The following is a 16580-nucleotide window of genomic DNA, read 5'->3' on the forward strand; positions in this document are numbered from 1 at the left end:
GCTGGAGGACGCTGAATTTTACCTGCGCCCCGTGCACCCGGAGAGCAGGGCAGTAGGGAAGACTCGGGACGCCCCGTTTACCTAGGACGAGGCCAGACTCGGTGCGAATTCCGTCTGTCTCACCCACGCGGTCCCCGCTGAGCGGCAGCAAGTTGACCCTTGGCCCTGGGGCAGGCTCTTCCTCCTGGTCACCAGCCCCGCCCCCCCGGTGCACCCCCTCCCCGCCCGCCCCGCTCCCCGCAGTCCCCCTTGTCTCCCCCACGCCCCGCCCCCTCCGACGGGCGCGCCGGCCCCGCCCCGCCCGGCCTTCCCGGGGCAAGGGCCTTCCCCGCGCGGCGCTCCCGTTCTTCCTCCGCCGCGTCCCCGGCCCGGCCATGGTGCAGGCCTGGTACATGGACGAGTCGGCCGACGACCCGAGGCTGCCCCACCGCGGCGACCCCTGCAGCCCGGTCGGCCTGGAGCAGCTGCGCCGGCTCGGGGTTTTTTACTGGAAGGTACGCGGCGCGGGGGCGGGCGGGGGCGGGCGGGGGCGGTGTTCCTACCCCCGCCCCCCACCCCGGTCCCCCGCGCTCCCCGCACACCCGAAGCTTCGGCGAGTGGGGACCGCGGCCAGGACAGGGCCGGGGGAAGAGCTGCGCAAGCTCCTACGGGGGGTCAGGGGTCGGGCGGTCGGCGGCGCCCGGGCACGCAACGCGCGCTGGGTAGCGGGGCTGGAGTCTAGGCGCCCCGGGAGCGGTGCGCATGCTCACGATCCGGCCGAGCGGCGGCGTGCGGGGCGCTCAGCGCTTGTGCGCCTCTGGGGCCTGGGCGTCCTGCGCATGCTCGGCGTCCCCGCTGGGTGGTGGGCGGCGTGGGCGTGCTGCGCTTGCTCGCAGAGGGGCTGTGGGGGGAGTCGGGTTCCCCGCGAGGTGTCGGGGCCGGGGTTTGGGGTCTGTGGTCTGACTCGGAGGGTGGGTTCGCGGCGTTAGCGGACTGCAGCGGGCGAGAGCGGGGAAGGAGACCTTGCGCCACCCAGGGTCCTTGTGCGGTGCGCCGGCGGCAGGTGTGCCCTCCTGGCGAGGTGCACGCTGGGGTGCGGGGTCTGGGGGAGGGGGGGTCTCGGCAGGACCGCTCTCCCCCTCTCCCCCACCGCGGGCTGCAGGGGCCCGGCTGTCGGAGTCTGCTGTGACGTCCGCTCCCGCGCGCGTGCTCCATCTGGGACCAGAATGGAATAAAGTCTGATTTGTTTTGTAGCGACGCTTTACCCCCGGGGGACAGACTCGTAGAATGTTCCAGCCTAACAGCACTTTAGACCTCATCTGGTCTCTCTTAGATAAAGGAGAAGCAGGTCTTCTTGGTACCTCTGGTTGGCAGTGTTAACGTTCGTTTGTTCTTTCTTTTCTTTTTCTTTCTTTCTTTCTCTTTCTTTCTCTTTCTTTTCTTCCTTCCTTTCTTTTCCTTCCTTCCTTCCTTCTCTCTCTTTTCTTTTTTTTCTTTTCTTTATTTTCTTTAACTGTTTAAGTAGTCTCTACACCAGACATGGGGGCTCAGACTCACAACCCGGAGATCAGGAGTCGCATGTTCTAAGGACTGAGCCAGCCAGGCGCCCCTAGTAGTGTTGACTTTCAAAACAGAACTGCCCCGTTATTTTAGCAGTGAAAATGAGTTTATTTAGGAATAGAGAATTGTAGTCCAACCTAAGCAAACCACAGCAAAACCGTGGTCAAGTCCCCTAATAAATGAGAGGAACAGTCTTTTATTAAAAAGGTGGAGGAGGAGTTGGGAATGCTGTGGTAAACAAAAGCCACTCTGGAGTAAACTGGGAGCTGGAGCGGTGGCTCCGCGGGGCTGTTGCTGGGGTGGGAGGAAACCTGCAGGTGTAGTGAAGTAGCAGCCACCTGCCAGGCGAGGCTTCTCCTGGTGGGTCTGCCCTTGACGGGGAGCGCGGGGCGTCGGAGCGCCCCCTGCCGGCCTCCCCCTCCCTGCTAAACAAGGCTCCTCTGATTCATTTTCACACGAGCCAGTGTAGAAGCAGGCTGGCCTTCTCGCCATTAAAAGGGCTTCCTCTCTGCTAAACGGTTTGCTTTTGTGCCTGTGTTAATGTTTACGGAGTATTTGTCTTTTCCCAGGCTAAGGTTAAAACACTTAACCTACTGGAAGGTACCATTTTTGAAACAATCAAGTGGTATACAGTGTCTGTTACAGAGGGAAATTTTGTTTTATCGTAAAATCAATTATCTGCAATGTAAACAATCAGAAAGGTCAAGTTACTGTGCTTTGGGGGTTTCATTCTGCTTTTTACAGCTTAGAGCAAGAATGAGATATTGGTCAACTTGTGAAAGTATCCAAGTGATAAAATACGACATTTTATTTAAAAAAAATTTTTTTTAATATTTACTAATTTTTGACAGAGAGAGAGACAGAGCATGAGCGGGGAGGGGCAGAGAGAGAGGGAGACACAGAATCCGAAGCGGGCTCCTGGCTCTGAGCTGTCAGTGCAGAGCCTGATGCGGGGCTCGAACTCAGATTGCAAGATCGTGACCTGAGCCGAAGTCGGACGCTCAACCGACTGAGCTGCCCAGGCGCCCCTGAAATACTACATTTTAAAAGGCATCTTTTAGTAATTCCATGGGTCAAACCCAGTTCCTCCTGCCTTCTGCTTCTGCTGTGGATAAGTCAAAGGGCTGTAAAAATTAAATTATGTTTACTCTGTGGTTTTTGTGTCCTGTGTATTCTTTTTTTTTTTTTTTAAGTTCATTTTATTTATTTTGAGAGGGAGAGAGAGAATCCCAAGCAGGCTCCACACGCCCATCAGCACAGAGCCCGATGTGGGGCGCGAACCTGCGGACCGTGAGATCATGACCTGAGCCGAAATCAGGAGCCGGAGCCTAACCGACTGAGCCCCCCAGTGCCCGTGTCCTGCGTATTCTTACGTACTGTCTTCGTAGTAACCATTCTTTTTTTTTTTTTTTTTTTTTTAAATTTTTTTTTTCAACGTTTTTTATTTATTTTTGGGACAGAGAGAGACAGAGCATGAACGGGGGAGGGGCAGAGAGAGAGGGAGACACAGAATTGGAAACAGGCTCCAGGCTCCGAGCCATCAGCCCAGAGCCTGACGCGGGGCTCGAACTCACGGACCGCGAGATCGTGACCTGGCTGAAGTCGGACGCTTAACCGACTGCGCCACCCAGGCGCCCCCGTAGTAACCATTCTTGATTATCGGGAACCGACGGACCATTTTTCTTGTCTGCTGTGAGCGACACAGCAGAGTGATACAAAGCTCTGACACACACCATTTGAAGTAGATCGGTGCTGTGCACATCCAGGGGTGGACTGGATAACTTGGGGAGTCAGCTGTGCAGAAATTAATGTATCGATGACCAGTACTTGAAGATATTCTGGAGTTGGGGGCGCCTGGAGGGCTCAGCCGTTACGCAGCTGACTTCGGCTCAGGTCATGATGTCACGGTTCGTGAGTTGGGAGTTCCGCATCTGGTGAGCTCGGGCCCCGCTTTGGGTGAGCCCCACTTCTCTCTCTCTCTTTCTCCCCCTCCTGGGATTCTCTCTCTCTCTCTGCCCTTCACTCACTTGTGCCCTTTCTTCCTCTCTCTCTCTCTCTCTCTCTCTCTCTCTCTCAAAAAAAGGTATTCTGGAGTTTGTTGTTTAGTAGTTGTGATGAAATGTGCATTCTATCGCAGTATAGGGCCAAGGATACTAAATTCATTTCCGATAGTTTGAAGTAGGAGTGCAGACTAATTCTGCCTAGAGTCCTAGGGGAGGGCTTCATGACCAACGTGTTGTTAGAATTGGGCCTTGAAGAATAGATAGGACTGTGATAAAATGGTGAAGGAACTTTCTAGGTGGAGGAAGCCATCAGGAGCAAGGATGTGGGGATGTGAACCATCAGGTGTCTTTTGGAGAAGCAGATACTCTTATTCGTTGGTTTGGGATGTAGATTAAACAACAACAGGGAATGAGGGGCACCTCGGTGGCTTAGTCGGTTAAGCACCGACTTCTGCTGAGGTCATGATCTTGCAGTTTGTGAGTTCGAGCCCCGCACCCGGCTCCATGCTGACAGTGCAGATCCTGCTTGGGATTCTCACTCTCCTCTCTCTTTGCCCCTCCCCATATCATGCCTTCTCTCTCTTTCTCTCTCAATAAATAAACTTAAAAAATAAACAGGGAATATGGACAGAGAAGAAGAGACACCCAGGGCCTCATGATGGAAGGCCTCGCATCCCAGGGCGGTGAACCCGGGTTATATTTGCAGCCCTTCAGAACAGGAGTCATTTCTGCCCAGGGACGTGCTGCCCAGACCAGAGACGTGCTGTAGAGAGATCAGCCAGACCTGCAGAGGGCTGGCGCTGGAGGAATAGGATGGGGGGCGGGGGGATGGTTGGTGCCCTTGGACAGGCTTGGCCACTTTACCCGGGCTCCTGGCTGTGGGACTGGAACGGTGACGTAGAACCCGCAGGAAGGACTGCTGGGGGGAAGGGAGCAGGAGTTTAACACAACTGCGGCCTCTTCAGCTGGTACAGAGAAGATGGGGAAGCCCTTAAGAGAAACAGGGAGGGCGGGGAAGGAAGGTTAGGTTGTGATTGACAAAGGACTCGCTGATACATTTGGAATGTGATCATTTTGGAGATCCAGAAAGAGATCCATGTTTCCTTGCATTAACGTGACCTCTTTTTTTGTTGCCGTTTAAACTCTTACAGCTTGATGCCGACAAATACGAGAATGATCCAGAGTTAGAAAAGATCCGAAAAGAGAGAAACTATTCCTGGATGGACATAATAACCATATGCAAGGATAAACTACCAGATTATGAAGAAAAGGTAATGGAGTTCTACACTGTGTAAGGAGGAATCATTCTATTTACTACTAGTAAACACAAGCTCTTTTTTTTTTTTTTGCTTTTTTTTAATGTTTATTTAGTTATTTTGAGAAAGAGAAAGCAGGGGAGGGGCAGAGAGAGGGGGAGAGAGGATCCCAAGCAGGCTCTGCGCTGTCAGCACAGAGCCTGACGTGGAGCTTGAACTCACAAACCGTGAGATCATGACCTGAGCCGAAACCAAGAGTTAGAGTCTTAACTTATTGACCCACCCAGGCATCCCTTTTTTTCCTTTTAATGTCTTCATTTGAGTTTTGTATCAGAGTAGTGCCGGTCCATAGAGTAAACTGAGAAGTGTTACCTCCGTTTCTGTTTTTTAGAACAGTACGTGTACAGCAGTTTTATTTTTTCCTGAAATGTTTGGCAGATTAACCAGTGAAGCCCTCTGGGCCTGGAGCTTTCTTTTTTAAAGTTTTTTTTTTTTTTTTTTTTTTAAATTAAAAAAAAAAAACGTTTATTTATTTTTGAGACAGAGAGAGACAGAGCATGAATGGGGGAGGGTCAGAGAAAGGGAGACACAGAATCCAAAGCAGGCTCCAGGCTCTGAGCTGTCAGCACAGAGCCCGACGTGGGGCTCGAACTCACGGACTGTGAGATCATGACCTGAGCCGAAGTCGGCGGCATAACCGACTGAGCCACGCAGGCGCCCCCCCCCCCCCTTTTTTTTTTAAGTTTATTTATTTATTTTGAGAGAGAGAGAGAAAGAATGTGAGTGGGGGAGGGGCAGACAGATGGAGATAGAGAATCCGAAGCAGGCTCCATGCTGTCAGCACAGAGCCCGATGTGGGGCTCAAACCCACGAACCCTGACCTGAGGGTCATGACCTGAGCTGAAGTCAGATGCTCAACCGACTGAGCCCCCCAGGCGCCCCCAGAATATTTCTATTTTTATGAAGGGACCCTGTCCACCCCAGTCCTGGTCTTTGAGGGCGGGGTCGGTGGCTGGACCTGTGCTGACTTGGGGACGGGCCCCGAGAGACGTGGCGGTGTCCTTCCTGTCTAGATCAAGATATTCTACAAGGAGCACCTGCACCTGGACGACGAGATCCGCTACATCTTGGACGGCAGCGGCTACTTTGATGTGAGGGACAAAGAGGACAAGTGGATCCGCATCTTCATGGAGAAAGGAGACATGATCACCCTTCCCGCCGGGATCTATCACCGCTTCACGCTGGATGAAAAGGTAGGATCGCTGTGTTGGATTCGCAGGTGTCCGTGCACGGATGTCGGGAGCTCGCGGCACTGCCCTCTCAGCGGCGCCTCTGCCGCTCCGGAGCTCGTGAGCCGGGGTCCCAGGCTCCCCCGGGAGAGGCCGGCGGGAGCCTGGGGGCCACACGCCATCTGCGGGCCGTCAGGAAGCTCCGGCTTTGTCCTTGGCCGGTGGCGGCACATGTGCACACACGACCCGCGGTCCCCGGGAGGCCAGGCAGGTCAGCAGGAAGGGATCCCGCTCCTTTAAGGAGAGAGCACGTGGTTGAGTGTAGGGGTGCAGCTCGGTGGGCGTCTCTAGGTCCCTGCTGCTCTGTCGCTTTCCCGAGCGTTTCCGTTCGGAGCAAAACTGTAGTGCGATACCAGTCCCGGCGTGAGGATCGGCCGTCTGCACGGAAGCGAGGTCGTTCTCTGGTTGGGGTTTGGGCCGAACCCGAGAGGTAAGTACGGTTTCTGAACGGAAACTAAAGGCGTGTGGTGTAAACCCAGAATTCTGGAAGGGCGTCAAGCGGACGGCTTCCTTTCTCCCCCGCTGCCCAGCCCTGTGCGCTCCGGCGAGTCTGAGTGTTGTGTCCTCCCGGCACAGGACGCGGCGGCCCCTACGCGAGGTTCCGCGTTTCCCTCCCCCCGCACCGGGTCCGCTCTCGGATCATTTCCTGGCCGTGGGTGGGGGGCGGGTCCTCCCGTGCAGCCGCCCCGCTCCGTCCTCGGACGAGCCCCAGACCCCCGCCCGCCGGCTTCTTCCACGGTCAGGACGATCCCTCCCGCTGGGCGTGCTGACCGCTCCCCGTTTGCTACGGTGAACCGTGCTGGGACGAATAACCTTACGCGCTCGTCACTTGCACAGGTGTGACTTTGTCACCAGGGTAAATTCCTAGAAGCGAGAACGGGCTTGAACGGCACGTACGTTGGTAATTTGAGGGAGGGCGTCGCGCCGTCCTCACCGGTGTTGAGCGGTGCCGAGGGGAGCGCGCAGGCAGGCGGTCAGCGCGGGTCGCAGGAGTGGGCTCAGCGCTGGACCTCCGCGCCCCGTGCTTTCCTGGGCACGCGAACTCGGGGCCCCGGCGGCCCACACCTCCTTTCGGAGAAGAAACGTGGCCGCGTGGTTAAGACGCAGGAGCAGGAGCAGACGCAGCCAGGGAGGTCACCCTGAGGGCTGGTTTGACAGCTGGGTGTGTTTGTGTGTTTTCTAGAACTACGTGAAAGCCATGCGGCTGTTTGTGGGAGAACCGGTGTGGACGGCGTACAACCGGCCGGCCGACCATTTCGAGGTTCGGGGGCAGTACGTGGAATTCTTGGCGCAGGCGGAGTAGCGGCGCCCTGGGGGCCTCGCTCACCCTTCGCCCTTGGGAATGTCCTGAACGCGAGCCCAGCGGAAGACCTGTCCTTCCCCCTTGCTTTTCTGCTGTAGAGCGGGGGCCACGAGAGCCTTCCTCCGCGAGGTTATTTGATTCGAGGGCATTTAATGAGAGGAGCTTTTTATACGAATGATTTTTACACGTTAGCAGCTCTGGGAATGTGGACAAATCACATTTTACGTAATTCGAGATTGGCGGCCGGCAGCCATGTGTCAGCGCGCACGGTCGATTTTACCGCAAACGAGAGCACCTTCCAGATGTGAGTACTGAGCCGCCCCGCCACACCTGGTGCCCGCACAGTAAGCACATGTCGGTCGATGCCAGGTCTGCCTCGTAAGCGGGTGTCACGGTGGATGACAGACTGGCCAGCTAGAGGACGCTTTTCTCTCAGAACTGGGTGGAGACTGCGGTCGGGGGACACTCGGGGTTCCTTGTGCACTTTCTTGTTGGAAACAAAGTAGCTGCCTTAATTCTGTGCTCTGGGCTTGGAGTCCTTATTCGGTCATTAAAATCACCGTTCAGATACTTTCTGTGGTCGTGGTCATTCATACACGCGTATAAGGAATTTAGATTTCATCTGTGTTAGTGTTTGTTCGCTGAGATTTCCAGGTTGATTTTCCTGTTAACTCTTTTACAAGCAAGGTTTTTTGTTTGTTATTTTTTAACAAGAAAACTAGGACATTATCTTTTTTCTCAACGATTCTGAAATATGATTTTGCCTAATTTGTTACAATAATAGACCCCAAATCAACTTCTTGTTTTGATGGGGAGATTGTTTTAAGTGTTTTTTAAACTGGATTAAAAATCTTCACGTTAAAATTCATCTTTTTTTTTAATGTTTTATTTGAGAGAGAGAGAGAGCATGAGCAGAGGAAGGGCAGAGAGAGGGGGACAGAGGATCCAAAGCAGGCTCCAGGCTCTGAGCTGTCAGCACAGAGCCCGACGCGGGGCTCGAACCCATGAACCATGAGATCATGACCTGAACCAAAGTCCACCGCTCAGCCGACTGAGCCCCCCAGGTGCCCCGCAGTGTGTCCTCTGTTCAAAGCCATGGAGCACGTAGTGGTGGGTGTTCCGTGGCTGGGATATTGATCATCAGAACACAAGCGGGTATCTTTCCACTGGTTTACCCATTGGTGTGATAAAGAAATACCCATTTTTACTTTATTCTTACTTAGGGTAAATGACACTGTGAAAGGCCCCAGCTGGGTCTCGGGCCCTGCATCGGTGTCTCCTATTAAGAGGCAGACAGATAATCCAGGAACTTCCCAACCCCGTACTGGGATCTGGATTAACCACTGAGCCCCAGATACTTTATCCGTTTGGAATCTAGCCTCTAAGAGTCTCACGTGCCTGTGGCTTTCCCTGGTTGCCTTTGTCCACGGTTCCTGAGTGAGCGGGTCCTGTCTCCGGTTTCCACTCTCTTCCGGCCCCCGTCTCTGTCCCTGTCTTTACGCAGAAGGAAGAGCTGGCGAGGGAGGAGGGGCCCCGGTCCCGTCCGAAGCGGCTCGTGCTGGATCATCTGAGCGGCCAGGTGTTTCAGTGACTTGCCGATCAACCACCGGCAGAGCTTTGCGCCTGTTCGTTATTTCTGCCCCTCACGTGAGCTCCCATCTGTCAGCTTGGCATTTCCGACTCCCCACTTTGAAGACCCTACCTGACTCCTTACAGAAGTGAAGGCAGCATGGTGGGCGCGTCGGAGGGGTGCTGGAGTAACCCTCGGGAGAGCCGGCAGCGGCCTCTGGACGAGTGTTCTCCTGACGGGTCTCCTGGCTCCACGCACGGCCGTGTGCGCTACGCTTCGGTTAAGAGACCACGTGCTAGATTTAATTCACGTCAAAATCGTGCTGTAAAATATAGAAATGTCTGATACCGATCTCCCCTGAGTGGATCATGGCTTTACTTCCAAAGCCCACATTAAAAAAATTTCTTTTTAATTTTTGAGGGAGACACAGTGATGAGGGGAGGGCAGGGAGGGGAGACAGAGGATCCTGAGCAGGCCCTGCACCGTCAGCGGTGAGCCTGATGCGGGGCTCGAACCCTCGAACCTGAGCTGAAACCAAGAGTCGGACGCTTAACCAGCCGAGCCACCCAGGTGCCCCTACAGAGCCCACATCCAATCTCACGTTCGGTCTTGTGTGGCTTCTGTGTGGGCTCAGCAGTTTCTTCTGAGGGGTTCACACGGGCTGCTTCTCACCCTTGACATGGCTCCTGACTTCCGTACACCCCTAAACCTGCCCACAGACGTCCCCGCCCTCCTGTCCGCTTCACACGGCTCGAGGCAACCGGACACGAACACCTGCGTGTATCGCGGACGCTCGGGTGGCCAGCTCGGAGCTGGGAGGACACACCTTTTATCAAGGGTTTATCAAGGCTTGATGGGCCCCAGACGGCTTCCAGCCTCCTATACAGCTGGTTATCCTGAGACGAGTGCGGGTTTAGTCTGTGTTTAAGGAGGTAAAACATTTCCCAGTAGAAATGCAAACACGCAGTGATGGAAAAGCACACCAAGTGCCTGCGGATTTGCTGGTTTGCAGGGAGTCAAACCCCGCAGTGCAGCTCAGTTTCTGTGCTCTTACAAATCTGTGCACACGCGTGCACACGCGCTTTTTCCAGCCGCGGCCAGGTCAGTTTCCGGAGCCCTGCCGTGGCTGAGGGGGACCTTGGGGTGGGGGGCCACTGAGCTCCTCGGACCATCGCTGCCTGTGCCTCCCGAGGGGGGGGGAGGGCGGGTGACACGATCCCGTCAACAGGTCAGCCACGTCTCATGAGGTCACAGCGAGTTCTGCCGATGGGCTGCTTCCAGATGACGGCGGCGTTTCCCCCTGCAGATGTGTGATTTTCATAGTGTGCTCTGACAGCTGAGCGCACACGGTTCCCCTGCCTGCGTCCGCAGCGAGCGGCTCTCTGTCGGGGGCGGGGGTGGGGGGGGGGTCGGGGTCAGCAAAGTTGAGAGCAAAGCACTTCCGTGGTGGACGGGCCGGTGGGAGGGGTCGGCCGGGGGGCCGCCGAGCAACTTGCCGGCGCGGGCCTTGCACTTCCGGTGCCGACGTGGGGTGGGCGGGGCGCCCGGGGGTGACCCGGATCTGCTGCCGTCCCTCAGGGTTCGCAGAGCTAAAGCAGGTGGGATCTGAGAACGGTCGTTCTGGTGGAAGGTGTTTTCTTTTGGAAGGACTATCATGCAAAAGTGTCTAGAAACCTCAGGCAATTGTAGGAACTGCACAGTAAGAAGTCAACGACGCAAGAAAGCCTCCATTTTAACATTTTAAGGTTAAAATGGCAGGAAATGAAGTGTTCGTTCTGCTACTACTGCTCTGGGTCTGAAAGGGAGAACATTCTCTAAAACACGAGCTGGAGCTTTGCAGAATGCAGGTGTGGAGACAGTGGGGAAACTGCTCATTTTAGGTGACGAGGAACAAAACCCAAAACAGGTGCAGGATGAGTCACACCTGTGGCCCCTCTGCCTGTTGGAGCAGACGCTGTGTCTCGACCACGACGCCACTCAGATTCCGCGCGCCGCCGGTCAGCCGCCCCCGCGACTCCCCCCCCCACTCCACACCCCCCCACCTTCTGCTGCCTGGATGCGGGGCTGGCAGGATCCGCGTCCTGTCCTCCTTCGTGAGGACTGACAGCCCCCAGCTTGGCCTCATCGTCCGCGGCGTTAGACGTCGGGGGTAAGTGCGTGTGCCCGATGGTATGCGTGCTCGATCGCATTTTCTTTTAAGTTTTTTGTTTTTTATTTTAGAGAGCGTACACGCGAGCAGGGGAGAGGGAGAGAGAGAATCCCAAGCAGGCTCCACACGCAGCTTGGAGCTTGACTTGGGGCTCGATCCCATGACCCTGGGACCATGACCCGAGCTGATATCGGGAGCCCAATGCTCTGCTGACTGAGCCGCCCAGGCGCCCCTGGTTGCACTTTCTGAATCCCAAATGGAGCTCTGCAGTCGGCAGGTGCTTTTTTTTTTTTCTGCGTTGGATGGAATGTTTGCAGTCAGGGGCGTCTGAGAAAGTTCTAGGTAGCCAGCCTACCAGCTTGGTACCACCTGTGAGACCGACTCGTTGACCTTGGTTTCCCTTCCATCCTTGGTAAGTAGAGAGAACCCTTCAGAACTACCCCTTCGTCCCACGTTAAAAAAAAATTTCTTTTAATGTTTATTTATTTTTGAGAGACAGACAGCATGAGTGGGGGAGGGGCAGAGAGAGAGGGAGACCCAGAATCAGAAGCGGGCTCCAGGCTCCGAGCTGTCAGCACAGAGCCCGATGCAGGGCTCGAACCCACGAACCACCAGATCATGGCCTGAGTCGAAGTAGATGCTCAACCGACTGAGCCACCCAGGCGTGTCCCGCATTTAACACAGTCGCCTCCTCTGTGCTCTGCTCCGGTCCAAGTGTTGGTGACAGAGCGGGGAGGGGAGCGGCACCGTTTCCGTGGAAAGTGACGTGTGTGTCTCCTGCGTGTGCGCTGAGACGGTAGGCAAAGCCCTCGGAGCTGAGAACCAGGCACACGGCGCCCCCAGCTCTCGCGCTGGGCCTCCGCACGGCCTGTCGGAGACGCGGCCGGAAACGTGCTCGGGGGTCTCCGTTCTCCCGAGCACATCTGGGAAGGTGCGCTCCGGGGCCACGATCGCCAGCTCGTGGCCCTGGGACAGGCCTGCCTGCCAGGGGTGCTGACACCAGCCAGAGAGGCCTTGCTGTCCCCAGGGCCTGGCGCAGTCGCCTTACCAAGAGGGGAAAGAAAGCCCCCGGGGCCGTCCGGATGTGGCTCCGTAAGTGGTGGTAAATTTGCTGCCTTATTGTTACCGCCCTAAGTCACCCACTTTTGGACTAATTCTGGGTTGATAACGGACGGATTAACCATAAACCCTGAACAGCGATGCCCCCCCCCTCCCAAAAATGTGCTGTTGGTGGATCAAAAATTTTGAGAACAAGTGGGGTCAGACCCATGGGGAGAGAAGACGGGGGTGAGCTCGTCCCCCCGATGCAGGCCGGGAAGTGAAGGGCAGACAGTGGGAGTGTTGGGGAAGGTGGGCGTTCCTGTCCCCGGCCCCTGTCCCCCGCTCTGGGCATCGGCAGGGTGAGCTGCCTGCCCTACGGTCCGACCGTCCACAGGCCTGCGGTGTCTGGCTCGTGTGACGCGAGTCCCCGTGTGGGTGACGATGTGGTGGAAATGTGTCCCCTGGTGGGTGCGTGGGGGCATCGGCAGCCGCGGGAGGCGCTAAGAGGTCGGATCCCGAGTGTCGAGTGTCGCTGAGGCTTTAGCCCAGGCGATTGCTGTCTGCCCACGGCAGGGCCCCGGCTCCGAGCTGGGCAGCGTTCATGACGTGAGCTCCTCTGTTGTCTCTGTTGGGCTCTTTGCCGCAAGTGACAGAAACCCAACGTGTAGGGGCTTCTGCCGGGAAGCACGAGCGACGGCTGACATGCGGCGTGCCTCTGGGTGACAGGGACAAGTGTCACCCCCTGCCTCCCGTCCACCCTTTCTGCAAAGGTCTCACTGTTTTGCAAGTAAGACGTCTCCCCACAGCGGGAACGTGGTGTCCCCGCATCTGCCCAGCTCTGGTCCCCATGCTTCCCAGGGAGGGTTCCGTGTGCCTGCGGCCGGGTCGGAAGCTCTGATGAGGGGGACGGGCTCCCCCAGGGCAGCCGGGCTGCGAGGGGCCGAGCACCTCAGAGGAGGGGGCGGCCCTGGTGCCCGGCCACCCCCAAGCCGAGCCGTCCGCCCGATTCCCCATGTGCTCACGAGGCCCCGGGGGCCTGAACCCAGAGCAGCGCGTGGAATATTCAGCCACAGCGGAACTTCTGGATGGACGGGCACAGAGGGGAGGGAATAGTGGCTTCCGGTCCGTGCGGGGAGAGGAGGGTGGTCTGGCTTCTGCGTAGACAGCCCACCAGGGTCTCTCCAGGGAGGGCGGCTCCTGTAGGTTCCAGAAAGACCCAGATCAGGATTACGTGCGGACTCTGGCGGCCACGGCTCCTGACCACACCTGGTGGCTGTGGGGCTCTGCCACGGCTCTTGGAATCCGCGGTGCCCTCGGGAGCCGCCTCGACCTGCAGCCCCGCTTTGTGTCCGTGCCCTCGGCTGCCGTAGCGCAGCACCACGGGCTGGGGCTGACGTCTGAGGCCAGGGGCTGCCTGCTCGCCATGTCTTCACACGATGGGGCGGGGAGAAGGCTCTGGAAGGCTCTGGAACTGCCTTTCTACAAGGACACTGATCCCATCCCGGGGCCCCACCTTCACGGCCTCCCCTGACCCCGGTCACCCCCAAAGGCCCTTCCTCCCAAGGCCATTCCCCCCGGGCCCCAGGGCGTCACCGTGTGAGGTGTGGGGGAAACACCAGCCCACGGCGCACCAACAGCAGAAGCTGAAAAGCTTCCCCTTGGAAACTCGGGATTTAAGGTCTTTCTGTTGGTGAGAACACGGTCTTGCCTCCGCCTCCAGTCTGCCCGCCAGGCATCCCCCGGCCCGAACGACCTTCCCCGAGCCAGAGAGCGCCCACCTGGCCGCGGGGAGGACGGCTCGTGCTCTTAATTAGAAACCCAGCAGCGCCCTTTACCTTGACAGGCAGCTTGTCCACGCGCACTCGGTCCAGCAGCCCTCAATCCTGACTACACTGGGGCGAAAATCAGCCTGTTCACATGCGCACGGCCGCACCCAGCCCTGGACAAAGATGCTGGAAACTTCCCAGCTCTCTGTCCTCCCCGTCTGGCTGGGCCCCGAGGAGGGAAGGGCGGCCCGCGGGAGGACAGAGGAGGAGCTGGGTGAGGGTCTGGGTGGGGGAGGGCGAGGGTCAGGGGCACGGGGCTCTCGGGAGGACGGGGGTCCGGTCCTCGGAGCCTCTGCATGTGGCAGCCGGCAGCTCACGAGCTGAGTGAGCTGTGAGCAGGAGCCCTTTTCCGAATTTCCGTGTTTTCCATTCGCAGTTTTCTGCCCTAGGAAGTTACTTTTCACCGCGTCCTCTTGAAGGCTGCGTGTGGGGCCAGGGCACCGGAGGTGAGCTAGGCAGAGGTGGGGCTGGGCCTGTGCAGGCAGCGACCGCACCCAGGGCGTCCGTCTTCTTCTGGAGTGAAGGGAGCTTAGCTTCTCTGAGCAAAGAAGCTTCCGCCAAGATCCCTCTCTTCTCCTTTCCTGTCGTTATTGTGTCTTTTTCCCCGTTAAAAGTGCTTGTATTTACCTTACACAAACTGTTCTCCAAAATCAGCTGTTCTGAAACCTACACAGAATCTAGACCAAGCGATACAGTGACCCCGGAAAGGACAAATCGATGAGATCGATGTGATTTGTGTTCTCACCCGTGGGTTTCCCGGCTGCTCCCTGGTCACTTAATGCTGGTGGCTCCCCGGGGACGCTGGCTGCGCTGACAGTATTGATCGCCCTGGCAGGATGAGGGGCGGGGGTCCCCGAGGACGCAGGGCCACCCCGGCACAGGCAGGTACAGGGGCCCGCCCTCTGCGGGCCTTTGCTGCTTCCCTGGGCCACACGTCTTGGCATCGGTGCTGGTGGCGCTGAGATGCCCAGGGTCCCACCGTGCCCACAGCCCCCAGTCCCAGGAGGGATGTGCCTCCTGCACTCCCACACACACTTCCTGGGGGATGGGAGAAGGGAGCCCTGCCTGGACCATCGGGGACCCTTCTATGAGGCCGTGGGTCCCAGTTCTGCTACTGCATTGCTGTGTGGCCTGGGGAAGGTCACTCAAATTCTCTGTGCCTCAGATTTCTTCTCTGGAGAGGGAGCGGGGCTGCGGGGACTGCCTGCTGAAGAGCGCAGGACGTGGAAAGCACGACCGCTTGTTTCACGGTATTGAAAACACTTGCTTTCATCCGAGCGCGTGTCACTGAGCAGGTGTGCTGAGTTCCTGGCTGATCAGGAAAACTTCACGTTCGGGAAGCCCAGCAGGGAGCCCTGTTGGCAATCGGGTCCTCGTGGCCGCGATGGGGCAAGGATCTCCACGAGAGCATCCCGGGTCGGGGCGGGCCCTAAACCCAGGACTGGCGACCCCGTATGACGAGGAGAGAGCCCGGAGGGAGGCCGCGGTCACAGCCCCCGGAAGCTGGAAGAGGAAAGGGCTGGGGGCTCCCCCGGAGTCTCCGGGAGAAACCGACCTGCAGACCCCACGCCGTGGCCGCAGGAGGACAGGCTTCTGTCCTTCTCAGGCACCCAGTCCGGTGGTTCCCGGGAAGCCGGCAGAGGCTGGTCCCCCATTTTCCCTCGAGGCTGGAGTGACAGCAGGGTCACCGGCAGGTAGGGGCGGAAGCTCCGGCCGCGTCTCCCGGGCAGCGGTGGGGAGGTGGTGGGGGACCAGGCTGGAAGCAGGTGGCCGAGGCGGGACCCCGCACCCGCGGCAGGGTTAGGGGCAGCTCCGGCAGGAATGCTCTGAGGCTGACCCTGCGTTCCCCCTGCCATTTCCAGGTGTCTTGGGGTCCCGTGGATGGTGCCCTCATCTCCGGCCCTTGGACCGGACCCCTCTCCTTGCTGCTCTGCCCTGGGGCGTCTCTCTGGCCGTAGACCTGGTCCTGCCCTTTCTGAAGGGGCCTTAATCGAAGGCCCCTGATGGTGCGGCAGAGTCCCCAGTCCGGTGTGGGCTGTCAGTCCTCCGCGGGGCTGCCCCTGACCCCCGCCCCCAGGTGCTCCTGTGTCGCTGCCTCAGCGGGGGTCGGCAGTCTCCCCGGGTGCGTCCCTGGCGGGGAGTCCTGTCCTGCGCCCGGTGCCTCCCGGGATGGCAGTTTGAGCGTCTGCACTCCCGTCTGTAGGACGGACAGACCTCAGGGAGAAGAGCCCAGGGAGGGCTCCTTGGGATGACGGTGCCCAGTCCTGCAGAACTCTCCCCTCCTGGGCACGGTGACATCCACGTGGCCCTGTGACCCACATACCCGGGGAAGAGTCCGTCCGCTTCCTGGAGGGGTTGGCGCAGGGGGAGCTGACGTGTATCTGTGCCTCCTTCCTGCTGGCAACTTAGGTGCGGGCGCGATCCTGTTCCAGCGTCGCCACCAAGCTTCTCCACGTCTGTCACGTGACACGCTGGCCTGAGGTTCAGAAGGTCACCCGGCCGCCGGGAAGCTGGGCAGGCGACCCTGCCGCGGCCGCGTCTTGGCCTGGGTGGGCTGTGGGGATGTCGGCCTGCCTGCTGCCAGCCTGGCTCGTGCAGGGTCAG

At 58.1% G+C, this 16580-nt stretch overlaps 1 protein-coding gene across 1 annotated transcript; it reads left to right on the forward strand.

Moving 5' to 3' along the window:
• Window positions 1-290: 290 nt before the first annotated feature.
• ADI1 (acireductone dioxygenase 1) lies at window positions 291-8133 on the forward strand. Its single transcript, XM_042933775.1, has 4 exons — window positions 291-494; window positions 4694-4813; window positions 5872-6051; window positions 7271-8133. The coding sequence occupies exons 1-4, from the start codon at window positions 375-377 to the stop codon at window positions 7388-7390; spliced, it is 540 nt and encodes a 179-aa protein (XP_042789709.1). The 5' UTR covers window positions 291-374; the 3' UTR covers window positions 7391-8133.
• The last annotated feature ends 8447 nt before the right edge of the window (window positions 8134-16580 follow it).

Source organism: Panthera leo, chromosome A3 (assembly GCF_018350215.1).
Source record: "Panthera leo isolate Ple1 chromosome A3, P.leo_Ple1_pat1.1, whole genome shotgun sequence".
NCBI classification, from domain to species: Eukaryota; Metazoa; Chordata; class Mammalia; order Carnivora; family Felidae; genus Panthera; species Panthera leo.